Below are 14,691 nucleotides of genomic sequence, written 5' to 3'. Positions count from 1 at the left end.
GTACATGAACACACACACACACACACACGCACACGCCCCGCTGCACTGCTCCCTCCTTCCGTTTCCTCCCTCTCATCCCCTCATCTCCGTTCTGTGTCTCACAAGCTCACGTCGTGTCAGGAGGTCTGGAGGGTTCTCCTTTGAGTGCGGGCAACGCGGGGCGGTGGGGTCGTGCGCTGTCCCTCGCCCTCTGAACGGACTGTCCGTCTCACAACGAACAAGGCCGAGGACTGAGACTGCAGTCGACCCGGCAGGGCTTCCCGTGCAGCAGGGGGGAGAGCTGTGGGTGTCTGGCCCAAAGCACCCCCCAGCCCGGGCCGCGTGAAAGAGCTGCAGGCTCTGGACCTTCAGTCAGCCTGCAGAACTGCCAGGAGAGAGCTGGAAGGAACTGCTCTGGCGTGGGCGACGGTCGGCCCAGTCATCCGGTTATCCGCGCACCAGGCGCTGCGAGGGGAATCTCTGTGACGCTCGACACCATAACTTCGGCCCGACCTTCCTTCACCGGGAACAGTTGTGATCTTCCAGCTCCAGCATGTCCGTTGTGCTCACTGATCTATCTACTGCCAAGTCAGCGCTCCCGCGGTTCGTCTCTCCCCTCATCCGTGCCCGGCTCGCACGGTCATTCCTCCCTCCAGGTAGCTTGGATATTTGGCACATTTCAGCCCTGGAATTTTCATGGTTTATAGTATCGGTAATTCTCTCTCACACACTCTCTCTCCCTCTCTATTACTCTATTACTCTTTCCTACACTAAACGTAACTGGCTGTGATGACACCCCCTCCAGTGTTGCCTTCGGAAAAGAAAAGCTGCACTAGATGCTAATGCTTTAGAAGGAGCTAAATATGGGAGTTAACGGAGAAGATGATGTACAGGAAAGGCACTGTGAGCGAAAGATCTTACATGTACTATAACAGACGTATTACAAGAAGATATACCTAGATTCTTAAATAACAATATACCTTACCATATCTGTATTTGTGTGTCTTTATGCCTTAAAGTGGTAGGCAAACTACAGTAATTTGCATTTCTTACTTGTAAAGTAAGCATTTGGACTTCAAACAAACACAAAATCTCAACATTGCCAAATCTTTTTTTTTTTTTTAAACATTACGTTATGTTTTTATTTATTTTGATATTTTTATTTTTATATACCTATATAAACATTCGACATATAAATATTCACAGATAAATACTTCACACCGATGGCAGCCAAATCTTTCTTTTTTCTTTTTTTTTTGGTTTCCTCAGTCTTCTGTGCCAACTTGAATCCAGGGGCTGATCCCACTGGATTGTCGAAGCCTGTCAACAATGTGCTGCTCGGATATTTGTGTTATTTATTATTTTGTATTTAACATGCAGGTCCCCCCCTCCCTCCACCCCTTTCCCTGGTGTGGTTTTTTCAATGCAAACTGTGAAAGATTGATATGTTATTTAGCGAGAGTCTGTCTGGCCCAGGTCACATCCTGACCCTCCCACTGTGAACCTCAGGCCCTCTGAGAGAGGGCAGGGTTATAGTGTGATGCCCCCGTGCTCGCCACAGAGCTACCAAACTGGGTCCCATGTACACAGCCCCTGCTTATGTGGGTGACAGAGAGCAGCTACGAGTGACACGTATAAGAATGGTGTTTGCTTCAGACTGGGTTTTGAGAAAAGGGGATAGCGTGTTCTCTTGTTCTCTGAAGTCTCTTTGGAGAAACTGTGAAGTATGGGAGGATGGTCGTTACGACACTGGCTGATTTGTAAGGAAAAGGAATAAAAGCAGGTTCACGCGGTTTTCTCGCCACTTTGCCGTTTCTATGTCTGTTTTACACACCGTAGGTCATCCTCGTTTTGATAATGGTACTGTATTACAATATGTCGATACCTCTTCCTGTTGGAACGCATCTGTCTATGACATCACTTCCTGGCAGAACTTCCTGTGTTTGATTATGGTCGGGAAAGGAAAAGGTTAGAATCTAAATGGATATGTCCTGTTTCGACTGTTGCTGAAATGTATACCCTACCCAAAACCTATTCTGTGAATATATCCCGAACCTACGGTCATCGCCCTAATTCTGAGCTACTGCCCCATATACTGAGGTATTCGAATTATCCTTAGGTCACAGGATGTCATTCCATGTTTAAGGGTGTCAGATAACAGCATATCTGTGTGTCTCTGTATATATGTCTAAGATAATCAGATACAGAAACTATATGTGCAAATGTGTAAGAGTGTTCCACACGCAGCTTGGCATTTTGCATTACATAACTGTCTCGTGTGAAAACTTCAAATCATGTCTTTAAATACCTTAAGGTTGTATGGAGTGACTGTGCCATTGTATGCCTTTACCGAAGAACCTGAAGTCTTTTTCCAAAATCTGCTTTGTTTCACCCCTGAGTTGTACATTCTAACTTTACTCAAAATATATATAACTGAACATATAATTGAAGCAAATATTTAGAAATATATGTTATCACAAATCTATAGAAACTGAGGTATTATATGGAAAATATAGCAGTATTGTGGAAACAATCCACATGCAGTATTATACAATGAATATGTTTAAATATGTTATTAGGGTTCTTCTGTATGGGCTAGCTTCACTGAGATGCAGTTGTCTGTCGTGGTTGAGCAACCTTTTTGATGCCCTAGTTAATCTGAGGTTCAGTAGCACTGCACGACAGAAGCAGAGTATGTGTGGTACGATTTCTGTACAGCTCCGTTCAGGATAGCAGTCCCCACTCATAGCTTTGGGATGAATTTGTCAGCTGACTGACCTTTATACATCTGTGAGGGCCCTACAAACGCTCCTGTCCTATACACAGTGAGATGTGTTGCAGCTTGCTTGGTTGCCAAAATGTAACTTTGAGATTTGCATTGTTTTTACACGGAAAACTGACACTGGACAGCGAGCGTGCCATTGAGACGTGAGCAAAGACGAGGTGCTAGAGGCCACGGGTCTTTCGAAACGAAAACCTCCTCCTCCTCCACATTCACCAGATAAAGTACTGTATGTTTCATCTGTTTGCTGGTGATTTATATGTAAACGGTACAATAAAAGCACGCTTCGTTCACAAAACGAGACTTTTAAAACATGGTTCCTGTCCGCAGTTCAATGTGTGTTGCGGTGTCTCCTTGTACTGCTGGTTTGGTGTTCTCTGAAAAGAGACGCAGAGGTCTGTGTGACTTTAAACTGCTCCAAGCAGCCCAGACCGATTCCTCAGATGGCAGGTCTATGGTTTGATAATGCCATATATGTGAACACACAAAGATATTGATATTACAAGTAATCGTTTTACTATGGATGAGTACGAGACATACAAAAAGAAAGAAAAAATCGTGACAAAAAAATTGAATTTTTCTGAAAGAACAAATAAATTCTCTCTGTTTTAAAGACCTAAATAGAGTGTTTTATTGTGGTAATGTGCAAGTGGTTAGCAAAAATTACTGCTAAAATAAGATTCATTGCAGTCGGTCTTCCTTTTTGAAAAATTGAAAGTTTTTAAAATGTTCTACAAAATATCTAATTTGTCAGAAAATCGTGCTTTCACAAGAGTTTATATTTAAGGTACAGTGGTGTGAAAAAGTGTTTGCCCCCTTCCTGATTTCTTATTTTTTTGCATGTTTGTCACACTTAAATGTTTCAGATCATCAAACAAATTTAAATATTAGTCAAAGACAACACAAGTAAACACAAAATGCAGTTTTTAAATGAAGGTTTTTATTATTAAGGGAGAAAAAAAATCCAAACCTACATGGCCCTGTGTGAAAAAGTGATTGCCCCCCCCCATGTTAAAACATAACTGTGGTTTATCAAACCTGAGTTCAATTTCTCTAGCCACACCCAGGCCTGATTACTGCCACACCTGTTCTCAATCACGAAATCACTTAAATAGGACCTGCCTGACAAAGTGAAGTAGACCAAATGATCCTCAAAAGCTAGACATCATGCCGAGATCTAAAGAAATTCAGGAACAAATGAGAAAGAAAGTAATTGAGATCTATCTGTCTGGAAAAGGTTATAACGCCATTTCTAAAGCTTTGGGACTCCAGCGAACCACAGTGAGAGCCATTATCCACAAATGGCGAAAACATGGAACAGTGGTGAACCTTCCCAGGAGTGGCCGGCCGACCAAAATTACCCCAAGAGCGCAGCGACGACTCATCCAAGAGGTCACAAAAGACCCCACAACAACATCCAAAGAACTGCAGGCCTCACTTGCCTCAGTTAAGGTCAGTGTTCATGACTCCACCATAAGAAAGAGACTGGGCAAAAATGGCCTGCATGGCAGAGTTCCAAGACGAAAACCACTGCTGAGCAAAAAGAACATTAAGGCTTGTCTCAATTTTGCCAGAAAACATCTTGATGATCCCCAAGACTTTTGGGAAAGTACTCTGTGGTCTGACGAGACAAAAGTTGAACTTTTTGGAAGGTGTGTGTCCCATTACATCTGGCGTAAAAGTAACACCGCATTTCAGAAAAAGAACATTATGCCAACAGTAAAATATGGTGGTGGTAGTGTGATAGTCTGGGGCTGTTTTGCTGCTTCAGGACCTGGAAGACTTGTTGTGATAAATGGAACCATGAATTCTGCTGTCTACCAAAAAATCCTGAAGGAGAATGTCCGGCCATCTGTTCGTGACCTCAAGCTGAAACGAACTTGGGTTCTGCAGCAGGACAATGATCCAAAACACACCAGCAAGTCCACCTCTGAATGGCTGAAAAAAACCAAAATGAAGACTTTGGAGTGGCCTAGTCAAAGTCCTGACCTGAATCCTATTGAGATGCCGTGGCATGACCTTAAAAAGGCGGTTCATGCTCGAAAAACCTCCAATGTGGCTGAATTACAACAATTCTGCAAAGATGAGTGGGCCAAAATTCCTCCACAGCGCTGTAAGAGACTCATTGCTTTAGGGGGGCAATCACTTTTTCACACAGGGCCATGTAGGTTTGGATTTTTTCTCCTTTAATAACAAAAACCTTCATTTAAAAACTGCATTTTGTGTTTACTTGTTGTTAAATTTGTTTGATGATCTGAAACATTTAAGTGACAAACATGCAAAAAAAGAAAAAAAAAGAAATCAGGAAGGGGGCAAACACTTTTTCACACCACTGTATATAATATATATATATATATATATATATAAGATTATACGATAGGCCAGTATGCCAGATCAAATTAGTTCCCTGCCATTACGGGCTGGAAAAGTGTCATTAATGCAGAGCTCTACGGTCAGGTACATGGTGGATGGTGGATGCTTAGAGAAGCAGCCAGCAGGCTCTGGGATTCAGTTCTTCAGCGATTCAGTGATCATAATTTATTTTGAGATGCTTCCTTAAAACCTGTTCACCTGTTCCTCTGAGAAGTCCTCAGAAATTGACCGCTGCCCCACAGTATGGGGGCAGTATTGAGACTGGCCACAGTATGCATCAGCTATAATTGACAGAACCTTAAAATTACTTCCAATATCTTTATTTTTTTGGATGGCTGGGACAACATGAATATCACTACAGTATCCACTACCAATCTTAAACCTTATCCACTCTCAATTTCACCATGTTTATTATGTTTATATTAATGGCAACAATAAAGATAACAGTTAAAGTGACGATATTAATGGTGACAAGAAATAATTCAGTGTTCTGTACTTGATGAAAGATTTTAAAATATATATTTTTATAAACATACACTGTATGTCCTCAGAAGCCACATTTTTGGTTTTGGTGGATGGTGTTGCTGTGTGTGTGTGTGTGTGTGTGTGTGTGTGTGTGTGTGTGTGTGCGTATCTGTATGTGGTAGCAGATTTGTTGTCATTTGTTCCTATACAGGAAAATCTCAGTAAGGGAGTTGTGGTAAAATCTCTCTTTCAGATCTTCTTGCTGTCTGTGGCACATTTTTTCCTTCTTGCTCTTTCCACCATCCACGCGGTGTAGGCCGTATAGTACAGTAGTGTGCAAACATTTGGGCACCCCTGGTCAAAAAGCCTTTTTACGATATCGAAGCGAACAGAAGCAAACCTGACCTTGAAATGGTACAACGTTAAACAACTAATTATTAAGCAAGATTCGTTTTTATTTATTTATCTTTTCAGCTTCAAAATAAAAAAAAGGGAAGTTTTGGGAAGCCTGTCAGTTAGTATTTCGTACCTCCTCCTGATATGTGGATTCTTCTGAGCGTTTCTCACCGGGTCAACTGTTCTTTTTTCTAATAAAATCTTCTATTTTCTAATGTTTCTGACAGTGGAAATAGGTAGTTTGAAACATTGAGAGAGTTTTTGTAGCCTTCTCCTTCTTGGTGGAAATGAACCATCTTCATTCTGAAATTCTTGGACAACTGTTTAGAGGAACCCATGGTTGTTAACACCAGACAGAACAGCCACTGCAGTTGGATACTTTATAAGGCATGAAGTTACTTCAGCCCTGGAATTATACTCACCTGACCCATTGAAGTCCTATCAAGTAAATCACCTGGGCCTGGGCCTTAGTGATAATCTTTTTAAAAAGTAACAAAGAATAATCCAAAAGGGTTCCCAAACTTTTTCATAGGGCCCTTTTCTTTTAAAAAAATGGTTTTAAAATTTTAAAATTTGCAGAAAGGTCTATTTAACTCTGTACCTTTTACAGTTCCGGTATGCTTTCGATCACATCTGTCTGTCCATCACCCAAATTGTTTTGTATTGTAATTGTCTCTTAATCCAGCTGCAGCCATTTTGCAATACCCTCCATGACCGATCGTCAAAGGTGACTAGTGACATGTTCATAATTTTCTTTAAATGCTGATATTTTTCTCAGGATTTCCACCTCCTACACTCCAAACCGTCTTTCATTCTTTCTCTCTCTCTCGCACCCTCCATTTTTATTCTCAATTTGCAACAGTTTGGTTGTGTTGTCGTTTGACAGTTTTGGAGCTGAGAATCTGAGAATATGGTTTGTGAGTGACTGAGAAGTACACTTCAAAGATCGTGAGAGGGCGTGATTTCAAACTGTTAACTTACTTTTGATTTAAATTCACACATTTAGTCTCATTCTAAATGATGCGCAAAGGCAACTATGAATATGGAAATTGTGTTAGCTACTTTTAAAAATGGAAAATTAAAGGATCCTCAGATATATGGGATAATTATGGGAGGCATTAAGAGGATTTTTTAAAATGTTCGTGCTGGTAATACTGTTTATTTGTAGCACATTTTAATGAAGCCATACAGTTAATGATTTATACGTCTCTTTTGCTTTCGGAGAGCAGTTTCTGTTTTTGTTTGCCTTGTTGATTAACTGAATGTATCAGTTTTGGTGAAGATGGTTGTGCCCCAGCAAAACCACTGGTGCAACAACAGCGCCTTTGGCTTCGCAGAGAGGAAGCTGTCTGCGGTCTGAAGTGCTGAGCGATTCAAAGGTGCATTTTAGGCTCTTCCTCACTCAATGTCAATGTCTCTTGACTGACCCAGCGCGATCAAGCTCGCCAAATCTCCGAGATTTATAACGAATTGATGCGTTCGTATTAAAAAAATAAAGCTGCAATATAGCTAATTGCTTCACCCGATAAATGGAATAAAATGTTTGAATGGTTCCACTAATTTTATTTTTTGCTTTGTAGTAGCTTTTTACGTTTTTAGAGAAACTATTTTTGAACTTATCGATTCGATGATAATCAGTGTCTTTGAAAGCAACTGGTGAGTAGCCTATACCAAACTTTTGTAACTACCTAATTTGAAACCTTTTTTTTTCTTTACTGCTAATTGGAGAGCAAAGTTTCAAGCAAAGTTTTAATACGTCTATTAAAGCAATGGCATTGAACACAAACTGTTACGCTGATACTATGCTCTGGTTACCTATCAGAAAATTAGCCTCTCCAAAACCTGAGAATTATAGGGTTATCTGCCATTTATACAGTTCAGATATTTAGCTTTAAAGTTCCGTAATCACTTTAGAACTCCCTAATACGGGAATGACACCCAGATTTTTTACTTTTTACATTTTTATGCTGTTTAAACTTGAGGTAGCCCTATTGCAATTACCACTTAGTTGTGATCAGGGTTGTGTTTGCATAGAAAGAAAGAAGTCTTGGCTTTCACAAAGTGCAAGCCTTTTCTGTGATTTTAGTAGTGGGCGACTGTCAGCGGTCTCAGACCCCCCTACCCGTAAAATTAATGAAAATGTTTCATAAGCAAGTAAAACATTCAGACATTTCTCTCCCCCCCCCCCCCCTTAAATGGGAGCTTATTCTAAAAAAACAAAATCATTCGTTGTTGTTCCGCGAGATGCTGCCGAATTATTGCAATTGGAGTAATACTATTTTGAACAGTCTGCAGTCGCCTACTACTTTAATTTACTTTAGAAATGTCATTCACTATTCCTCCGTTTAGTATTAAAAAAGTATGCAGTCCAATGTTGTTGTGTTAAATATATTGCTTCTTGTCGTTATTTGTAAGTCTTGTCATCAGGCTTGAACTCGCAGTAATGTATTAGGTTTGAAGTGCAAGGAATTATTTCAGAACGTTTCTCTGAACCACATCACGCCCTGCTGGAAAAAAGCTCAACATTTTCAAGCTCAGACCAGCTCCATACTCAACATGGTTTGACCAGCTCAAGCTATGTTTTATGTTTTGAAATAGCTGGTAACTAGTAATTTCAAGCTGGTCATAGCTGGATTTCACACCAGGGGGATATCGGGTTGTGGTGCTTGAACCTCTTGAGCTGGTCCATGAGACAAAGTGATCTCAAATGGGGATCATAGCACATTGCTCTCTTGATGCATCTGTTTTCAGAAGTTTGGGTTTGTAACAGCGCGAAAAAAGTTTTTATGAACCTAAAAATAGTCAGACATTTTTTTCAGAAGATTCTAAAAGGGCTGTGTGTTGCAGCTGTCGAAAAGCGAGCTTGTTGTACAATTAGGTCGAAAAGAATGATTCTTGTAGATTAAAAAAAATCTGCAGGTGTTAACTTGCATTTTCTTTTTTGTATAACCACACCTCAGACTGTGCGGAGTAGCAGATACAGGTGTGCTATAGCTGGAGTTAAACTGCCATCCCCACAGCTGTGTATCTGTTACGGGACCAGAGTGTTACGGGAACACTCGCTTGTAATACGCGGTAACCCATACACTGCACGCTACAGTAACGTATTTATAGGCTAATAATAAGTGAATATGGAGGATTTCGTCCGTTTATTGAATGGCGACCGTAAATCAACGTTCTGATCGCTGCCAACATTGAACCTGTTATATGAGCATCTTTTGTCTGGCTTAACACCAGTACATTTCATAGAGATATTTTGCAATGCTCTGATTTCTTATTAATATATTATATATTATAGTTTTTGAATGTGTTGTTAAAAAAACAATGGCAGCATTCTATCTTCAGTTTAAACTTCAGTTTACTGCCACCACATTGTAAATAGCAGTGCTGTTTCTGCAACATGTTTATATATCACAGAGCAATTTTTATTCCATTAAACTTGTCAGTTTCTATTTATAATACAACTTCTGGCAGACAATTTCCCATGGAGACAATCCACTTATCCCAATGTGCAAGATTGCACAGCATATACAGTGGGCTCCAGAATTATAGGCACCCTTGATAAAAAAATATTTTGGCTCCGGTTTTCTGGAAAATATAAAAATAAAGAAATAAAAAACGTAATAAAAAACAATAACATAGAAACATACGAGTAAACATATTTAAATAAAAGTATATTGTTTATTATCTGTGTTTTTTTATTTTTTTTAAAATTATTTTTCATTTCATTTTTATTCAATAAATAATCGATAATTCAATCATTCTGGAGCCCACTGATCTAGACATTGTATACCTTGAATAATGGAAATCTTTTTTGCAATGTTAGCTCTATTGAGTATCTGTACTCCTCACACAGTTTCAGGTCGGCAGTTTAAATAATGTACATTCATAATTAACAATGCAATTAATTACTGTCTCACCTCCCCTAGGCTACTGTTAAGACTGTTAGCATTCAAATACTTAATTCCACAAAGTTTTTCAAGTACAGATGAGGAAGCCACAGATTCAAAAATTGCAGCCAACTGCCTTCATCTGTGACAGGGCATCCTGTCATTCCTGTTAACACAAATGTACAGATTCTGTATTTGCCAGTTAGAGGATTAAATAAAGTTCACAGACTCTTAACTCATTGCAGCATATCAAAAAATGGTGTTAGACTAGGGCATGGTTTAAATGGGGTACTTTTAAAATGACTTCAAATAGACTATACTTTGTGCATATTTCCCAAATGGCCACGCAAACAGTATTTTTGGCTGACTAAAATAATTTTTTAAAATTTCATGCCCTCATTTTGCATTAATGTTATCTTGATCTATAGATAGAAAGATATGGTTTATAGCTATGTTGAAGTGGTTAATGTATGCCCTGATGAGTCAGCTTTCGTTATGTAGTTAACATATTTCCTTATACACCAAGATCTGCTCTGCTTGACTGTTCTCTGCAGGCCATAGTTTGTTCATGTGTTTCCCAAAATGCTGATACAAAGTTGTGTCTAGGGACAGTTTCTAATCTGCACACCACCCAGCTCTTGTAAAAGTTTGCCCAGGACAGCGAGCCTGTGTAAGAGTGAAACCCTTTTCTGTTACAGAGACTGTTTCTCCGCTTTCGGCCTCCCTCGACATAAACGCTCCACAGCGCCCCCTGCCGCCCGTCCTCTCTCCCCATGCCTCGCTCCTTCCTGGTCAAGAGTAAGAAGGGAGGATGTCACACCCTGCACTCTGTGGAGGACAGGCGCCTCTCTCGATCAGAACTGTATGCCAACGTGCAGTTCGAGGTGCAATCAGAAAGGACTTCAATACCCAGAATCCCCTCTTCCAATGGATACCCATTAGAGACAGGGGGGGACAACCCAACACCTTCCAACCTCACACCGATGCTTCCTGTTGCTCCTTTGACTGCAGGTAGGGGTTCACACTTGATATTCACTAACCTACCATAGGTGTTCAAGCTCAGCTTCTGGATGCCTGATCGGCATTAATGTCTTCTCCCCAAACCTCAACTCAGGCCAGCCTAGGCAAGATATGGACCCTCATCTGGCTGTGTGGTGCCAGCCCCCTCAGAACTCCAGGGTTCCTACAAAAGAGCGGGAGCTGGAGAGGCTAATGAGCATGTTACCACACCCCAATGAGGGGACCTGGGGGCAAAATGGGGGAGCAGAGGAGCTGATCTGTACACAACACAACAGCCTCAAATTAGTCCTCAACCCCTGTCCTCTGTGTACGAAGGTGAGCAGACACTGGTTTATTTACATGGGTCCTGCAGCATCAGTAAACATATTCTCATATAGAAAGAAGTTAAGCTGTATTGAGCAGTCAGGAAGGCAGAGAGTTGGTCTCCACATACAGCCGGGCTCCATGTGCTATTGCATTTTCCCCCTCAGATGTTCTCCTCCGCCTCTGGTCTGGAGACTCACCTACAGAGGTCACATTTCAGTTGGCTCACTCTCCAGAATATGCCTGCATACGCCAAGGCCAATGACCAGCCATATGTCTTCGGGCCTGACCTGAGCCAACGCAGCAGGACCAAGGTAGGGCTAATGGACCAGAAACTATCACTGGCACCATTTTAAAGCAAATAAGGGTTTAAATGTAGCATAATATAGCACTGTGTGTTTCTTACTGCTCTAAAAGCCACAGCGAGCCAGTGAATCATTCTGGCAGCGACTGTGCCTCTGGGCGGGACCTGGGGCTGTGTTAAAGACGACGTGCGTGTGAATGTGTGCACTTCAGGAGAGGAGTTTCAGCTGTAAGGAGTGCGGAAAGGTGTTCAAGCGCTCATCCACCCTGTCCACTCACCTGCTGATCCACTCGGACACGCGGCCCTACCCCTGCCAGTACTGCGGCAAGAGGTTCCACCAGAAGTCCGACATGAAGAAGCACACCTTCACACATACAGGTGACGCGCACGTCAGAATGAAGCAAGGGCACGCAGTGTCATCGATGGCAAGCACCGCGAGTGCTAATAGCTCCCCCTTGTGGAGAGTCTTCAGTGAGTTAGTTAAATGGTAAATGGCTGGCATTTATATAGTGCCTTTATAATAGCTGGCATTTATATAGTGCCTTTATCAAAAGCTCTGTACAATTGATGCTTCTCATTCACCCATTCATACACACACTCAAACACCAACGGTGATTGGCTGCCATGCACCCCTCATGACTGCCCCAATGTTGCCCCTAGTTGGTGAGTTAGGTACAAGTTGGGTCCATGAGGTGCTTCACATAAAGAAAAGAAAAGAAATAAAAACCAGGCAATGCCGACATACACGTTCAGGAGGAGCATATTTGAACACAGTAAGTTTGTGCCGGATTGGTACATCAGCGTTGTCCCATAAAAGGCAGCCAGTGTGACACCGTGTCTTGGTCTTGGCTGGCTCAGGTGAGAAGCCCCACGTGTGCCAGGTGTGCGGGAAGGCCTTCAGCCAGAGCTCCAACCTCATCACTCACAGCCGCAAGCACAGCGGCCACCAGCCCTTCACCTGCTCCCGCTGCCACGGGGGCTTCCAGCGCAAGGTGGACCTGCGGAGGCACCAGGAGCTGCACTGCAGCTACAGCACTGTGTGCGGCTACTGAGCGGACGCCATTACAGTATTCACGCCCGACTGCACCCGGAGCAGCAGGTACAGACACAACCTGAGCAGAAGCCTCATTATCGTGTTTGTTTTCCACACACAGGAGTCTGATGTTCTCAATGCATAGATGTGTCGTACTTTCAGACCTACGCTGGATGAAGGTGCCGTACATTTGTCTGGACTTCGGCCGCGCCCTAGGACATTCTCTGTCACAAAAAATATGCCTGCTGAATTCAGCCCTGAAAGAGATATTTCTACAATATTTTTCTGTAATATAACAAGTAAATTTTTTCTTTAAAAAAATAAATAAATGTGAATTCAGTAAAATGTTCATGCCATTTCTTTGCTAGAACTTTGTAGTAAGCATTTGTATTTATTTCTCGTTTTGTGTTTTTGTTTTTACAACCGGTCATATGTCTGGGTCTACTGAGGACGATTGAAATGATGCAGATCTGTACAGTGTGTTATTATAATTATCAGATTTTCAATAAATGTGACACATAAATACAGGCCTGGAAGAGCAGATGTATTATTTGTCATTATGATTGATTTGCCATATACAGTTACTTCAAATAAAAGGCTGCCTCATTTTAATGACCTGTTTTTGGCTAACATTAACGCATACACATAAGTCACTCAGTGGCGCTCCCTACACCTCCTACATGGCCATCCATGAAAAGGGACTGCTGTCAAACCCAATAGTGATATTATATTACTGGCCTACAGATGGCAACAGAAAGTAAGCAATTTACAGCGCACACAGCCAAGTTGTTAATAACTGTCACCACAGTAGTAACTTTAATGCACATTATCGGGCAACCAGCTGCCAATCCACCCTATAGCATTCTCTCCGAACAGCTGAGGCTGCCCAAGGCTGGGTTAGTTTTCTTATTGTGTAGAAGTCCTGTAAAAAAAAATGGAAGTGCTGTTACTGTCCAGTAGGGGGCAGTCATCTTCATCCCTCAGTACAAATTCAGCAAGCAGAGCGCAAGCTAACAGAAGCAGGTTTAAGAGGGTCCTGACTCACTGTGGCCATTAAAGAGCCCACATCACTCACCGGAGCAGTGCGGTTCCAGCGCACAGGCCAGATTTACGAGGTGCGGCAGAGGGAAAAGGACGTTAGATGACTCAGAATGCGTGGGTAGGTGTGTGTGTGTGTAAGGTTGGTATCAGTCATTCCCATGGTGCCTGCTGTTGGTGTAAATCTAGATAGGAAATGTTATTAAGGAAAATATTTTCTCATCTTCACTAAAGCGAGGCTCACCAGTGAACACTGCACACAGGGTCAGTTTGACTCACTGCATTGAAATGAAATGAAGGCTGGTGACGATAACCAGGTGGTAGGTGCTCTCTGAGTGTGGCACAAGTTCAGAGAACCGGCGGTTTGTTCTGGACGTGTTCATAGTTCCTCTGTGGTGACTGTCTCCATGTGCTCCGACAGTGCGTGCGCACACACACACACACACACACACACATTTCCATGTGTTCAGTTAGTCTCAATGCGCACACACCCTGTTCCAAGGTTTTCCAACAGTCTCAGTGCGCACACACACACCGTCTCCATGTGTTCCCGCAGACTCAATGTACACACACACACACAAGCCCCTACATTCAGTGTGACAGGGAGAGGTTTCTCTGTGCATACAAAACTCACAGGGTCACAACCTCACCCTGTTTCCACAGCTCCCCTCCCACTCACAGGAAGCAGACGGAACAGGAGCAGGAAGCCATTGCCACTGGACTGTGGCTGGCTGATCAAGAAGAGCTATGGCTTTAGCCTCGGTTAAAACAACCCCTAAACCCTACATTCAGCATGGATGGGAGACAAAGAGATCGCGCACACACACGCACACGCACACACACACACACACACACACACACACACACACACACACAGTAAGCACTTTGTTAGGTATTTATAAAAAAATTAATATTTATTGGTCTTCTGCTGCTGTAGCCTATCCACTCAGAGGTTTGATGTGTTGTGTGTTCAGAGACGTTCGTCTGCATACCACTGTTGTAATGTGTGGTTATTTGTGTCGCTGTCACCTTCCTGTCAGCTTCGACCAGTCTGGCCATTCCCCTCTGAGCGCTCTCATTAACAGTGTGTTTTGCCTCAGGAGGATTT

General features: G+C 42.3%; 1 protein-coding gene across 2 annotated transcripts; it reads left to right on the top strand.

The window, feature by feature from the left end:
- The first annotated feature begins 14 nt into the window (after positions 1-14).
- On the top strand, positions 15-13,152 carry LOC133121805 (zinc finger protein Gfi-1b-like). Of its 2 annotated transcripts, none has more exons than XM_061231289.1 (6): positions 15-635; positions 10,584-10,896; positions 11,000-11,220; positions 11,376-11,522; positions 11,725-11,890; positions 12,371-13,152. In XM_061231289.1, the coding sequence occupies exons 2-6, from the start codon at positions 10,659-10,661 to the stop codon at positions 12,562-12,564; spliced, it is 966 nt and encodes a 321-aa protein (XP_061087273.1). In that variant the 5' UTR covers positions 15-635; positions 10,584-10,658; the 3' UTR covers positions 12,565-13,152. The 2 variants fall into 2 exon arrangements, with proteins under 2 accessions (XP_061087273.1, XP_061087272.1); XM_061231288.1 differs by lacking the exon at positions 15-635 and adding an exon at positions 7,408-7,651.
- The last annotated feature ends 1,539 nt before the right edge of the window (positions 13,153-14,691 follow it).

Source organism: Conger conger, chromosome 2, assembly GCF_963514075.1.
Source record: "Conger conger chromosome 2, fConCon1.1, whole genome shotgun sequence".
In the NCBI taxonomy this organism is placed as follows: Eukaryota; Metazoa; Chordata; class Actinopteri; order Anguilliformes; family Congridae; genus Conger; species Conger conger.
Note: the sequence above shows the minus strand (reverse complement) of the source record. Positions and strands in the feature narration are given on the sequence as shown.